Below are 16,809 nucleotides of genomic sequence, written 5' to 3' on the forward strand. Positions count from 1 at the left end.
TTCTTTCATCATTCCAAGGACTAGGAACTTGAACTGATTCATTAGTTTCCCAGTCCCATATTACTTTCTCATCAAAGATTACACTTCTTGATAGTTCAACCTTTTGAGTTCTCAAGTTGAAGATTCTATATCCTTTTTCACAATTTCCATATCCAACGAATACTCCATTCTCACCAGTTTCCTCCAGTTTATGTCTTTTCTGTGAAGGAATGTGAATATAACACATGGAACCAAATATCTTCAAATGTTTGACACCTGGCTTCCTCCCACTAAATGCCTCAAATGGAGTTATCTTGTTCAGAGCACTTGTTGGACATCGGTTTTGCAGATACACAATTGTGTTGACAGCTTCAGCCCAAAACTTCAAGGGAATCTTCTTTTCAATCATCATAGTTCTTGCCATTTCAATTATTGTCCTATTCTTTCTCTCTGCAACACCATTTTGTTGCGGAGAGTAGGCAACAGTCAATTGCCTTTCTAATCCCATATCTTCACAGAACCTTGAAAACTCTAGAGATGTATATTCTCCACCCCTATCACTTCTGAGTTTCTTGATTTGATAGCCACTATGTAGCTCAACCATGGATTTAAACCTTTTGAAAATGTTGAAGACTTGAGACTTGTGTTGCAAGAAAAATACCCAACACATCCTAGTGTGGTCATCAATAAATGTGAGAAAGAATTTGTTGCCTCCTAGAGTAGTTATCTGCATTGGGCCGCATATATCAGAATGAATAAGTTCTAGAGGTTGTGATGCCCTCCAAACTTTTCCCTTGTCAAATGATTCCCTGTGACCCTTTCCTGTAGCACATCCATAGCAAACATGCTCAGAGACTTGTAGTCTAGGTAAGCCCTGCACCATTTCCTTCTCTTACAGAAGCATCAAACTAATGTAGTTTAGATGTCCATATCTTCTATGCCACAACTGAGATGACTCTTCAACAGTTGCTCTATTAGCCATGTGAGGATTAACATATTCCAAACTTAATGGAAAGCATCTGTTTCCTTTCATTGGAACACTTGCAATCAGATCTTCCATCTGTCTATCTCCATAAATATCAACCATGTAATCACCAAACACAAGCCAATGTCCATGTTCTACCATCTGCCTTACACTCAATAAGTTTTCATCCAATCTAGGTACAATCATAACTTCTTTAATATACCTAGTCACACCTTTCATCTCAATCACCAATGTGCCTTTGCCTATTGACTGCACTAAATCTCCAGTGCCCATTTTAACTCTACACTTCACATTCTTATCAACATCAATAAGCAAGGATTCATGGGAGGTCATATGATTGCTACATGCACTATCTACATACCATATATTCATACTTCTTCCAATAGTAGCAGAATGGCAGGCATAAAACATGGTTGCATATTCTATTACCTGATTCACATAGTTTACAAGTTTTCCAGACTTGTTTGGTTGATCACAATCCTTGATGAAATGACCGAAACGATTGCATCCATGACATTTCGGCTTCCCTTTAAACCAGCACTCACCATAGTGCAGTTTATCACAATGCTTGTATTTTCCCTTAGACTGATCAGATTTTCCTCCTTGATCATATTTGCCACCTCGATTAGCAAGATTCTGAGGTTTAGGATCCCATTTCTTTCCTTTTGATTTCCAATCCTTCTTTGGTTTAGAATTACCAAACGAGAGATTTGGTTGGGTTCCTTTTGAATTCAGATTCAGAGTACTGAAAGCTCTTTCAATGGTACTCTCAGCATGCCTATCAAGGCGTTGTGCAAACCCTCTTAATGCTGCAATCACCTCTTGTACCTCAATAGTTTCAATATCCTTGGTTTGTTCAATTACATAACAAACAGGATCAAACTCCTTAGTTAAGCTTATGAGCAATTTCTGAACTAATCGTTCTCTGGGTAAATCTTCCCCATAACCCTTCATCTGATTTACCAACTCGAGAAGACGAGTGAGATACATAGACAGAGTTTCATCATCCTTCATCCTTGTGTACTCGAAATCACGGCGTAGACCCTGCAACTTGATGGATCTCACTTGCTTATCACCATGAAATTCCTGATGTAGGATATCCCAAGCACCCTTTGAGGTCTCTTCGTTTGAGATTCTGGGAAAGATGTCATCCGAGACAGCTCCTTGGATTATACCCAGTGCCTTAGCATCCTTCATTAGCTTGTCGCTCAGAGAAACTCTCTCTGACTCCGATGAGCCTTCATCTCCAATCTTCTTATCCTTCGATTATGAAATTTCAAACCCCTTTTCAACTAAATCCCAGATTCCATGTGATTTGAAAATAGTTCTCATTCGAATCTTCCAAAATTCATAGTTGTCACCATTGAATATTGGAGCCCGAAGATCACTACCACCAGATCCAGCCATTTGAGACTTGAATCGACAAACTGAGTTGGAAATTTCACGTTGGATTTCCAAGCACAGCACTCACAGATCTTACGCCCCGATTCCAGATAGAACCTGTGCTCTAGATACCATGTTAAGTTTTTAGTAAGCTGATATATTCAGGAATTGGATTTTAAAGGAAGCTGAAAAGACAGAGAGGGTGAGAGGCAAGGTTTTTCACAACTGCAACTCTGTTACTATGCAGAGAGCAACATTTCATTCATATACATTCCTTTCTTTTACATCAGACATCATATCCGTTCAATTACACGAGTCAATGTGATTTTGACACATGGCAGAACAAAGCATATGAGCCATTGAAAAAGAGTCTTGATCTAAGACCATACACTTGGCATATGAGCACAAGTTATCACATCATAAAACAGCTACTCAATAGAACAAAGATAAAATAGATAAGTAAATCATTTACTAACTTGAAATTAGTAAGCAATTTACTTTTCAACAATCACTAGCTAAGTCACCAATCAAGGCATATGGAATATGACTAATTTAATTAAGAAGACCATGTGAGTCCCACTTTGATTGGTTGTTTATTTTTCTATCTTCTGATATGATATGTTTCTTGTCTTAGTAGAGTCATGTTTTGATCCATCTCTCATTTTTCTTAATTAAATTATTATCAAGTTTATATTAATTGCGCCTAAACCACATATATATGATAGTGCCTTATGACTATATGAGATACTAATTAATATGATTAGGTTTCTCTTTGGTGGTAGTGGTATAAAAGCTTATATGAATGAATTCCCGTAACCTAATACTGCTAATCATATAAGTGGAGAATATATATAGTTGATATATATTTCATGAACTAATACAAGCAAATGTAATTAATGCTAGTGACATGTATTAATTGGCAAAAGTTTTTTACATGCATCAACTGTTAAGAGTTGTCAGAGATTGCAATAAGACAGAGCCTAATATTCTTCTCCAGCTAGATATATTGTTTCTTAGCATAAGAATGTGAACATGATATTCCACACAAATAACGCCCCATATGATAAGAGCATCTTAGTAAAATAGGCCAATTTTTTATGTCATGTAGGCAAAAACATGCTCAACTGGGTGTAGTTAATTGGGTAGGCAAATTTTACCCACTTCAACACTGCCCTACTTTCAACATTATAGGTAAATTGGGTTTAACGTCTCTATTTATAGTAGAGTATTTCATGTGGACGAAGAAGATAAAATTAAAATATAAAAGATGAAAAAAATAGTAAATAAAATTTTGTCTACTTAATCTATTACTTATTTTATTAGAGTAACACATTTCATAAAATAATTGTAATACATTTTTATTTGATTTGGCGTCATTGGAAAGTGCGTGAAGGATTTGAGCTTCTTCTCTACACTTCCATGGGGCCAGGAATACGTGCTGTATATTTTATTACCGTCATATCATCAAAAGATCAAAAAATATATATGTGTTCTTACAAGTTTTACCAAAAGAAATGGGAGTAGTGACGTCAGATTTGTGTAGTTGCTTCTGCTCAATGCGATCTGCCAAAGTCGGATGTACGTCAAACAACACAATCTTCGCCTCTGAGTTGGGCCAAACTGCTTTTCTGCAACTGGAAGCTTCCTTTTTCGGCGTTTAGCTTTTACAAGTGGCAAAGTGTAGAAGCCATTCCAGTTTTGACTAAAAAGTGGTTTTCAATTTTACTATTTTAGCGGGTTTCGGTTTTACGTTTACTTTGCGGCTTCTAGGGTTTCTTGCTTTTTACTGCCACAAGTGTAATTGATTAGGCTGTGTCGGATTTTTACAGCTAACTATGATTAGGAGAAAGATTAAGCGTAAAAAAATGTTGTAAATTTTGCCTTGTTTATAACCCAGGAAAGATTTGCTTTGCTTTTTTTAACATGGAATATTGATATGTATTTAATTAACTACATGATATTGATACGTATCCTTTTTAACTTATCTCTACGCTTTGGTATAAATTGAACCAATCAGAGGAGAATGAAAACATGAAAATTGATACCTTTTTTTTCATTTTTGCCTTTAATCATGTTTTCGGCTTTTGCTTATTATAGTATGTGGATTCTATGTCCAATCCCACCCAAAAGAATAGTAATTGTGCTGCATAAATTGGCATATAGCGAAGCCCAATCCAGTACATACTAATAATTGGGTTCTAGCCCAAGCCTTGAAAAACAATTTCAGGGGAGGAGTTATAAGCATATACTAATGTGAGAGACCAAGGAATTAACATTTGTTATTCATCAGTTCAAATATGTATGAGATGGATAACCATATGAGTATGTACATCTATCTACATCTATCACAAAAATTGATCGCATATCGTATTGCAGATGAGTTCTGCCTCCATTACAGATGTGGTTTTTTATGTTCTCACCGCCGAACAAGTAGTTTGTGTTTGGGTTAAAACTTAAACTTTGGGCTTAAAAGGGAGTTGGCCCAAAAGGAGGAGAGAAGCCCGAAGCCTAGCCGAATCCCAGGAGGCCGAAGAGGCCCTTTTCTGACTAGGTGCAGACCATGTGAACCACTTGCTCACCTACCCAAAGACCAAATGGTATAGACCAGCCAGCTAATCAGCCCAAAAGTACTTTACAATGACAGTACAAGTAAATAGCTGATGAGTCACTACCCTTCAAGATGCATTCGGGCAGGATTACTGCTACAGGAGGCCAAGCCGAAGTGTCTATAAAAGAAGAAAGAGAAATCAGAGTTAAGGACACTCAATCAAACAAACAAATACAAGCACAAACTCTGCTCAAAACCCTTTGTGATAGCTCTGCTACCTTGTCCTAAGCTTGCTGTAGTATCGATTTCTTTCTGTAAACTCATCTCCCTACCCCCATTTCTAAAAGCTCAAACCCCTTGATAAACCACAAAGATAGGAAATTGCAAGACGATTAGCCTTACCCGACAAGGTTAAACCTTGCCTGAACCTCTTTGTTTTTGTCTTGTCATTCATTAGCCTAGCAATATGTTGTATACTTCCAGTTGTATTCAAGTTATTTCTCGTAAGATGACTATTAAAAGACTCTCTCAGTGCTGGAATCCAATTTGAATATGTCTTCACAGTTCAAACCAGATCTAAGTTCTAAGCTCTCGGGCATGTAAAATTGATCATTTAAAAGTCCTTGGTCTCAAGGCAGAAAAAAAACCTTATGTGGACTTAACCCATCCACGACAAGCTTTGATAACAAGAAGTCCGAAGTTACTTGGGGTGCAAGTAATCGATTTATTTCTTAGTTTTATTTCTATTACATTATGATTATAGTAGAACGTTTGAGTATAGAAGGAATTCTGATGGGAAGCCTCAAGGCCTATATCTGAGGCCATACAAAGGCATCTATTTGTATTCATTCTGCTCTACGGGTTCAGATAATCAGAAGTATAATGGTTATAACACTTCTGCAAACAATAAAACAGGCATCGTATATTCGAGTACTGGGTTAGTTCTTGATCGGAAGCCTCAAGGCCTACATCTAAGGCCCCACAAAGGCACCCGTCATAACTAACACGGTCGCTCGGGTATATGTGCAACTAAAATTCAACATCCATTTTACATCGGCCATGCTAAAGATAGCAGTGGCACGCCTGAGCACTTAAAAGTTAATCTTGATTGTGAGCCTTAAGGCCTACACCTAAGGCCCCACAAAGGCACCTTTCAAAGTTAACTATGTCCTTCTCTTGCAGCCTTACTCGACAAGCCCGCCAGTAAAGCAGAAGCCCGACAGAAAGCATCAACCGGCGCCAACCTCTCGGGAAGTTGTGTGCTCGTCGGCTAGGAGACATTCCCGACAGAAATTCTAGCCACGAACAGTTTGATTCCATGTTCCGGCAGCAACAACATTTTATAAACTGGTGGGTGTTGATAATTTGGAGAAAAGGAAAAAGGAGAACTTGGACAGAATGTGGGAGAGAACTATCGTCAGTTGTACCATGGCAAAAGTCAGGCCTATGCACAACCGACTTCCATAACCAAATGGATTACGTATGCTTGGGATACTTGCATGCTTCTGAGACCCCATTTGCAAACCTCTCCGGCTTAAACTCATTAGCAACCCCAATTTATCCACGTCTTGCAAGCAATGATGCAGCTAATCAACATCCCTTCAGACCTCAACAATTTCAGCACGAATGTGTTCTTGCCATTCGAATTGTAATGCCAATAGCATTAAGGTCTAGGATGCTGCAAGTGCAGTGGTCTCATATCTGCAAAGTTGATAGTTCTGCCATTATCCAGAATAAAAATTGGTCTGTTTTATGGCTAGGCATTTCAGTGCTAGTAGTAGCACTTTCTGTTGAATATATCATTCTAGCTCAACAATAGTTAGTTAGACAGTTGAGAATGTGGCTATATAAATTGTTGTCTCATAGTTGTAAATATTCATTCAATCAATACAATTCCTATTCTCTCTAAACACTCTCTCTCTCTAGAATCTCTCTTGTTTCTCTCTGCCTTCTTCCTCTTTCTCTGTACAAATCCTTCATCTTTGCAATGTAGTTAACATGGTATCAGAGCCACCAAGCTTACGCCTTGGATTATGGTGGTTCTGGGTTTCATTAGTTTTCATCGTTTTCTAGTTTTTTTTTTTAATTTTCTACTCAAATTTTTCATAGAAATTTTGTCAAAGTTCTTCGGTGCTTCCGCGATTGTCCTGTCACTTCTTGGTTGATTTTTCGTTTGGGCTATAAAAAAAAAAAATTGTCGGTGATATCTGGATTTTTCATCTTCCATGCGTAGTCGGTGATTTCAGAAATAAAGTGCATCTGGGTTTTCCTCAGAATTTGGTGCTGCTTCGTCGGAGTTCGGATTTTCCTCAGGATATGGTTCTGCAACCTCGTGCATGGATCTTGATCCTTCAGGTCAAAATAGAAGTGCTGGGTTTGCTGGGTGCAAGCCATTGGTGGGTTCGAAGCATGTTCTCCCTCAGGAGATGCAGTTTTAATTACCAAAGATGATCTGGAAGGGTACCATGGAACTTACGACGACACTGCTCGGGTTCCATGCCTTTTCGCAATGTGAGCAGAAAGGTCTCACTCTCTGCTCTTTCTGCAGATTTTGGTATGGTTCTCTGCTTCTTCTTTTCATAATGTTTCACTGAACTTGCACTGGATTTGGGTATGGTTATTGAAGTTCTTAGAGTCTAGTTGTTGTTCAAGATTGAAGTTCTTATCAGGTTCTTGATTTCTGGTTTTCACAGTGCACATCATCTATTTGATTAAATGTTTCAGTAAGAAAATGTTTGATTTCTGATCGAAACAGAGGTGAATATCTTCGTTCATATCTTCTCTAGTTGGGGTACAGATTCAAGGTTCGCAGAATGTCATATTCTTTTATCTTGCACTCTATGTGTTTGATGGAATGTCGCAGTCAAAGTTCTTTGCTTCAAATTGCATAATTGTTAGAGGCCGATAGCCATAAGTGTTGAAATCATGAAAATTGTAGACAAATGAGGTGTTTGTTGGGATAGAGAGGCCAATAGCCATTTCCCTTTTATGACCCACTTCAGAAAGGCCGATAGCCAGAAGTGTGTGTAAGTTGTTTGTTTCCTCCACAAGGCCGATAGCCGGAGTGAAAAGTTATGTTTCAGATATTGTGTGTTACTCCTTAAAGGCCGATAGCCGGAGTAACGTTCTTAAATAGTTTTTGTTTGTCGTTATTGTGTGCAACTCCATTAAGGTCGATTGCCAGAGTGCAGTTCTTGTTCCCTTTCTTCATTAAAGGCCGGTTGCCGAAGAGGGTTGTGTTTCTTGATTTCTGTGATTGTAAAGCTTGTTGTTTTATGACTGTGGATGCTGCTGAAGCATAGATTGTGTTGACTGATGAATGGGAGATTGTTGATTCTGTTGAAGACTAGATGGATGTGATTTCACCATAGAAGTGGAGATTGGACAAGTTTTGGGATATATCCTTGCTGCTGCCACGGCTGTTGTGGAACTATCTGCTGCCATAGTTGGATATGATTTGACAGATGTAAACCTGAACCAGTTGGTTGAAAGGGCATTGGTAGCTACAGCGGTGAATCAGTTTGAGGGGCTGAAATTCTTTGGGACGTTGATTGATGAGTATGAAATAACACTGCTCTTGAGTAATTTTTCAATGCTTGCAGCCATGGAGGATTAATTGATGATGGGAGCAGGGCTAGGAGTACATCGACAAGAAGGATTTCATTGTTCTGCAGCATTCATTCAATCTCAACCTGGGGATCCCAGTTGAGATTGAGGGGGGATGTTGAATATATCATTCTAGCTCAACAATAGTTAGTTAGACAGTTGAGAATGTGGCTATATAAACTGTTGTCTCATAGTTGTAAATATTCATTCAATCAATACAATTCCTATTCTCTCTAAACACTCTCTCTCTCTCTAGAATCTCTCTTGTTTCTCTCTGCCTTCTTCCTCTTTCTCTGTACAAATCCTTCATCTTTGCAATGTAGTCAACCAGAGGCGGAGCCACAGTGGGGTCAATGGGGTCGCACGACCCCTTGGAAGCCATGGAAATAATCTTAGAGGTCCCTTGGAGCTGCTGGTGCGACCCCTTAAAGCTGCTGGTGCGACCTCTTGGAGCTGCTGCATTTTTCTGGGTTTCTTCTGGTTTTCGTTCGGTTTGGCGGAAGAGGAAGACGAAGACGTTCTCTCTCTTCCTTTCACACCACGTGACCACACACTCTTCTTATTTAATTTTTTTTCTTAGTTTCTCTCCAATCAAATTTGTACAGCTAGCATCAAATTGCTTGCTTTGTGTAAAAAGCCATAGCCTGTCAGTTCGGTTCGTGTGTCAAGTTGAAGATGTCACCATTAAGTCTTGGTGCAGATTGCAAAGTTCCCATGCGTCCACATCCACATATTTGACATAAATTAATGGTAATGATGTGTGTGCCCTTTTCACATCCACATATTTAACAACTTTATTTCTCTTTATATTCAACATAAATTAATATGATCTCTAAAAAATATTATTATGAACCACCATATTGACATCAGAATTTTATGTTTATTATGAACCATCCAACCCAATTTTATGTTTATTTTTGGTTGTCAGGGAAAGTGAAGGCACCTTTTAGTATGGTAACTATCGGCGAGAGGCTGATCACGCTATCCTACCAAGACCCGATGAAATGACGATATGCATGTCGTTTTTGTTAAAAAAAAATTTCGCACTGCGCGCCCTATTCTTGTTGACCCCCCAAACATTATTTCCTGGATCCGCCACTATAGTTAACACTTTCAAGTATCATTTGTAATAGATCCTTTTCAGATGCACCACCCAATTGGATTTTCTTTCGGCGACCCCTCGCTAATTTGAGCAACAAAGAATCCACCCTCTTTTCTTAAACTCCTTACCTTTTTGTTTATTTCCCACCATACCGTACAACTCTTCACCATTTCTACTACCGCACATTAGGGAAAAGTTTAGTAATGCCCATCAATTTATGCCCTATGGGTTATGGTTATGGACTTCATCTAATGTACCTCTATCGCCTTTCAATTTTGTTTTGATCTCCCTTGACATTTTAAAACGTGCTTCATATCAAGTCTTACTAAAAGTGGATTTCTCCTGAAAATCTAATTTACCAAATTTTTTTATGAATGTGCCTACTTGCACGTTTGAGGGGCCTCCTTGAACTTAAAGTTTACATATTTGATGGTAACTAGGGAAAAAATGGACAATTTCAAAAGATTACCCTACGAGGAAAAAAGAAACAGTGGGGCTCAAAACCAAATTGAAAGTCCAAGAGCAAATGAATTGTGTAAGGTTCAAAATTCACGAGGCATTACTAAAATTTAAGAAAAACTTTAGAATAGACGTGCATCATATATATAGTGAAAAGGGTACATTCTCTATGCCTTAACCTTGTCAAGGAAGAACCATCGACAATAAGATCTTGTTAGAAGCGTTTGTACAACAAAATATTCATGTGAACCAAACTAAAACCAATACTGAAACGAACACATATATACACGTTAAAAGCCAAAATTAATCAGGATATGGATGTTTGTTCAAATGAAGTTTTGCAGTGGGAAATTGCAGCCTGAATTGAGGTTTCTCTTGTATAAAGATATACCTTATTACTATGGTCATCACTTGTAAATCCTTGGTGAATTGGGGAAGACTTAATTGAACTTTGGCAGCTCCTTGTTCTTCTTTCTTTGCGACCAATGCCTGTGCTCATGCTAGTTCCTATTGTTTCTAAAACCCCTCTAACTGCGCTCAAGTTTGTCTCCAATAACACTCTGGACTTGTCACCTCCTCCTACTGCTTCTGAAGAGTTCTTGGTCCTGCTGCTTTTCCCTTGCTTCTTTGGAACCAACCATTGAAGAGTACTGCTACTACTCTCCTTCGATTTCTTGTTCTTGCATCGACAATTAATGTTTTGGGATTGATGAGGATCGTCATCGTCACAAGCAACTTGGCGGGGCTTTACAAATGAAGCTACCAGTGCTCCAAGATTCATGGCTCGGAACTTGAAGAGAAACTTCATGAGGCCACCGTTTATTGAGGTTTTGATGTTTGATGCTTTCCTTTTTTAATTTCATGCAAACACATGCCATATAATAATTAGTCAAAGATATTAAATCTATGTATGATATTAGTTTTTGTTTTTTTAGTTAAATTATTTATCAAATATCATTCATTTTCCAGCGAAGACCTGGTGTTACGAACTCAAAGAAATTATAAAACTAACACCTTAACACATATATAAAAACTTCTAAACTTCCAGATATAACTACTACAAATCATAGTTTACACATATATAGGCATATATATTATCTAGCTTCTTTTTACGATTAAGTTATTATTCACTTTTGCAAATCATATTTTGATACATATGCAGACAACAACAAAAAAATTTATATACACATATCAAAATAAGATTGACAAAAATGTAAGAACGCTTACTTTCAAGAAAAATGTTCAAGTATCGTAAGTCCTTGTAACACCATGTCCATATGCTATTATGATATGACTGTTACATAATATTATACTAACAAGTACATATATTATAGTTTTGGTGCATAATTTTCAACAAGACTAACTACTATTATAACAAAAACATGGTTTAGTTGTTTCTTAGTATAGCATACCTGCTACGTGCCAGGTCAGCGTCGTCTGCGGGGGTAGGCGACTCTGATGATGACCGGAGACCAAACAGCAGCGTGTTGACTAGCCGGTTGACTCTGGGTAATCTTCCTTTTGCGCTAGTACTTCTGCGGAGCCTTGAAGGCTCATCCAATCCTATCGGATTCCTACAGCTGCCTTCCATGGAAGAAGAGCTCAGAGGGCAAGAATATGACACCGTTGGCGACGACGGAATCTGGTTTACTGGGTGATCAGCTGCCTCAGAGTCGTGATTGGGAGGGAGGTTGGTGGCGGAGAGCTCCTGGAGAAGACTAGACGAAAACGATATGCGCAAATAATCCGCACGGTCTAGTCCTCCACGACCAAGATCTTCATCCTCCTCCTCATCATCCTCTTGGCTTGATGGTTTAGGGTGATCATGGTGATGGTCAAGTTCTATTTCGATGTAAGATTCATCGTCTTCGTCGTCGTCGTTGGTGAAATGTGAGAGGGAAGAAAAGTTCAAGTCAGACTCGGAGCAGCTGAAGGAGAAACTTCCTCCACGGTTCATGCTTTCCATCGCATGTAGCTGCTAGCTAAGGTCAAACGTTACGTACAATATATATACATATATATATATATATATATATATATATATATATGTATATACATATATAATAATTATATATATTGGGATCACGGATCATATATATAGAAGAATAATATCAGCATAGAGATCTATATATATATATATATATATATATATGATCTATTGCATGTGCATGGCGAAGCCAAAGAGAGAGGAGGTTGGAAAGTCTCACTCCCAAATCCACAAATTAAGCAAGGAAATAAAATTTACAAGTAATTAAGAAGGGTCCAAATAAGAAGAGATTTTTTAGTGTGACCGTCACACGAGATGGTACACCATGTGTCCTTATATAAATGGTGAGTTATGAGTGTTAAAAGGTTAAAAAAAGGTCGTACCCAGTGCACAAGGCTCCCGCTTTAATAACTAAAATTTTCCACCACTTGCGTAAAAACACGCGGTGTACCATCCGTGTTCCCGTCACAATTAAAATTTTCTCCCAAATAAGTAGAGTAAATTATAACTATGGTCCCTTAACTTTAACTCAATTGGAGCAATAGTCCCTTAACTAAAAATCAATTACTATTGATCCCTCAACTCATCAAAACGTGTAGCTATAGTCCCTCAACTTTAATTCAACTGGAGAAATTGTCCCTTAACTTTAACCCAATTGTAGCAATGGTCTTTCCAACATAACTCGCTTTAACAAAAGTTTTGACGTAGTTGACAAAAATGACAATAATTACACATTTTGATGAGTTGAGGGATCCTAATTGTATAAATGATCATTCCAACATAACTTATTTTGACAAAATTTTGATGAAATTGATGAAAATGATTATATTTACATATTTTGATAAATTGAGGGACCAATGGTAATGGATTTTTAGTTGAAGGACCATTGCTTCAATTTGATAAAAGTTTAGAGATCATTGCTATAATTTACTCAAATATGTACACTAGTGCTATAGCCGGTCACATTTTACAAGTCATCGACGTGGACCGTCCAATTTCTTGTTTAATTTTGAAAATTCAAACCCATGCATATACCAGAAAACGATTGGCGAGTGGTCCAAAAGTTGGTTGATTGTGATCAGTAGATCGATCAGAACCTGACGAATCAATCCACAAATTCATGCAAGTTTAAGTTCTTAGCCCTTGAATTGCTCCTAAAGATTTTAGGTTGTTGTTCACGAGAGATTATGAAAACTACGATGACACCACTTTTTGGTTCGTCAAATAAATGACATAAGAAGAAACCGATTGGAAGCTTTTCTAATCCAACCTGGATTGTCTATCCTCCCCGTCCCATACTATTTTCATTCCCTTATATTTATGTGATCACGATTAAACCACGTTAATATTTTATATTGATTTTTTTTATATAAATAATAAGACAAAAAGCAGTAGGAATATAAAATATTGACGTGGCTTAACAGTAACCACATAAATAAGAGGGGATGAAAAATGTATGGGATGGGGATGGGGGATGGCAGACAATCCAGATCTTTTCTAATCATGGTTATAAGAAATCTTGAGCAGCTTTCGAAATTTGAGCCAGTAGCCCTATGGGACAACACAATGTCCACCAATTGAGATTACAACTTCATATTGAAAGCCATTTATTTTGGATAATGTTAGGAAAACTATATTTGTTGACAAAATTAGTAAATTAAATGATATGTCACCAATAAAAATAAACACGTTTATCAACGTTTAAGTAATAATCCAATCATCAACTTTCATATCATTTAATCTACAAAATTTTGTTTATAAATTTAGTCTATCTAACATTACCCATTTATTTTCTTGTATGTCCTCTGTAGTTCATTTATTTAAAAAAAATCAATCAAACTAGAGAATGTTTAGTCATTTATATTTTCGAATAAATGAAAGGTTTATCATGAAGTGGATGTACATGAATGACTAAAACGATTTCTAATTTAATTTTTTTTTAAATATGATCTTTAAATAATAATTAATCAATTTTTATGATAAAATATGCTAATCGTAGTAGATGAACAAAGTGGCGTACCCATGAAGTGGATGTAAGTATAATCCCAATACAAAATCTTGGTTATATATAAGATGGAAATCTATGGATAATGCTCGTGTTTCTCCACGGGGATTTTACTTGTTCTCCCCGTTTTATTTAATGTTAAAAAAATGAATAGTTTAGATTATTATGTTCGTAGAATAAAGACGCATTAATCATAAACAAACACAAGTATTTTTCAAAATGGATTTGGATCCCATCCGGATCCAAATTGTGGAGATCCTAGGGTTCTTCATATCTTAATCATTTATCGTGCATCATACGGTCAGAAATCATTTGACTTTTTTTTTATTTAAAATTAAACACAAATTGTACCTGATGAAAACTGACCGAACAATATATGATGAACGGTTAGAATGTGAGAATTCCTAGGATCCTCACAAAGTAGATCCGGAGATAATCCTCTTCCTTCCAAATCGTATTGTATTAATTTGTATTATTGCCTTGTACATTTATATCTTGCTTACACATGACGCGCCCTTTCTCCAATCTAAAAACTCAGCGTCTTGTCATCTTTAATCTTAAAGGACAAGGATTGTCTGCCCTCCCGTGTCCTCCTGTTTATGTGGTTACAGTTAAGTCACGTCAACATTTTATATTATTATTCATTTTTGTCTTATTATCTCTATAAAAAAATAATATAAAATGTTGACGTGGCTTAACCGTGACCACACAAAACAGGAGGGCATACAATTCTTGTCCAATCTTATAAGTTTCATAAGCAGCCAGCAATGACGACTGAATGCATTATCAAGTGTATTTTGTAATGAATTAATATTAACGATGAAAACGGCATTTAAACAACAATTTTGGACCTACAATATTATTTAGTCTAAGATTTATCTAATCTAATTAAAACGAAATTAATTAACCCCTTGATTCGAGGATTTTATCATCCAAATATATTTGTATGTACCTGTGTGTGAAATAATGGTTGGAACAAATTCCGGAGTCGACCAATTGGCATACAATCCTGAGAGAAAATATGACCTTGCGATTGCATCATAATATATTATTCCTCAAAGTAAGGAGTTGCGATTGGTATTTAACAGACAGGTGACATTCTATTGTCACAGGGAGCAAAAATTCTGGAAGGACAAGGAGATACAAAAAGGGGAGAAAATTTTCAGTGAGTTGAAAACATGGTTCGGTATATTAAGTGTTATTATACAATTGTTTGAATTTCTTTTTTCAAGTTTACAATCAATTGTATTATTACATTTAGTGTATGAAGTCGTGTTTCCCGGCACATTGAAAAAAAATCTCTCCAAAACAGGAGGTGTAGCCATGTGTGACAAGTCAGTTATGTTACAGCCAAGGGATATATATCCATGGAATCAGTAGTCAAAGATTGGTAGGGAGTACGCTTGGGTGCAGCAGGTTCACCATCATCGTATTAACTTTGGTAATTAATATGAAGTTATGAGTAAGACTCTTCTTAGTTCTCACGTGGCCTTTTATTAGTGATTCCGAACGTCACAACGGTGGTAAACATGTTCTAAGACTCTTTCCACGACTTTGTGTTAGTGATTCAGAATGTCACAACGGTATTTAATTTATAAAATTTTATCAACAAATTTAGTCTCTCTAGCATTACATTTCATTTTAGTGATCAAACCACCTTTCACTTACATGGAAGTTTCCGTGCATTCATATAAAAAGAAAATGAATTGTTTAAGTTGCAACTAACATTTGTTGACTTGATTTTTTAATTGATCTATTAGACAAGAGATTTTTCAGTGTGTCTAGAACATGAAGCATAACACATGTCATTATATAATTGGTGGAACACTTGTGAAAAAAAATTATTTCCTCTAATTGTATAACAACATGTGGCGTAGCACCCCTATACTGGACAGGCTAAAAAAGATAATGCTAGGGAGATCAAATTTTTAAACCAAATTTACAAACTAAATGATATGTCACCAATGAGAATAAGCATGTTAATCAACATTTTAAATAATAATCCAATCATCCATATCCACATTATTTGATTTGCAAAATTTTGGTTAATTTGGTCGCCCTAATATTTGACACACCCCGTCTCCAAGGAGGGCATGCTGGCCGTTACGTGAGAGTGACGTAACCATTTACACAATTCGGAAGCTTTAAAAATACAATTACTAAGATGAAACACCCGAGGGTGAGAGAGAGACTGAGAAAGTCGTGAGGAAGGAGAGAGAGAGAGAGTTCTGTGAGAGAGAGAGGGTACGGGAGTAAGAGAGAAATGATAGGGTTGTGTGGTCCAAAATTGTACATCGAATCAAAACCAATTATCTCCTCACTTGCAAATGGTTCCAAATTAATAGGAACTTATCTATTTGGTCCACTTCCATAATTTTAACCACACACACTTACCACGAAAAATTCAACGTCCAAGGGCAACATCGTCTTTTCACGCCATCCGTAATTTATTTCTGGGACGGGCTGTCACAATCTACCCACCTTATAAAATTTCGTCCTCGAAATTTCATATAATCATAATCCACCAATAAACATACAATAATCTGGGATACATTTCTCTCATCCGATTCTTTGTCTCCCACGTAACTTTTTTCGCTAAATGATTCCTCCATAAAACTTTCACCAACCTCAATGCTTTGTTCCTCATAACCTTATCTTTCCAATCCAAGATAGTGGCTGGTTCCTCATCATATGTCAAATCCGGATTAATCTCTAGCGGTTGAGGAGGGATCACATGAGAAGGATCAGCAATATA

At 37.0% G+C, this 16,809-nt stretch overlaps 1 protein-coding gene across 1 annotated transcript; it reads right to left on the reverse strand.

The window, feature by feature from the left end:
- Positions 1–10,166: 10,166 nt before the first annotated feature.
- Positions 10,167–12,096, reverse strand: LOC103413931 (uncharacterized). The gene is made up of 2 exons (XM_008352362.4): positions 11,475–12,096; positions 10,167–10,910 (listed from the first exon to the last, which is right to left on the reverse strand). Exons 1-2 carry the CDS (start codon positions 12,026–12,028, stop codon positions 10,370–10,372), a joined length of 1,095 nt encoding a protein of 364 aa, XP_008350584.3. The 5' UTR covers positions 12,029–12,096; the 3' UTR covers positions 10,167–10,369.
- Positions 12,097–16,809: the final 4,713 nt, after the last annotated feature.

Source organism: Malus domestica, chromosome 12 (genome assembly GCF_042453785.1).
Source record: "Malus domestica chromosome 12, GDT2T_hap1".
Classification (NCBI taxonomy): domain Eukaryota; kingdom Viridiplantae; phylum Streptophyta; class Magnoliopsida; order Rosales; family Rosaceae; genus Malus; species Malus domestica.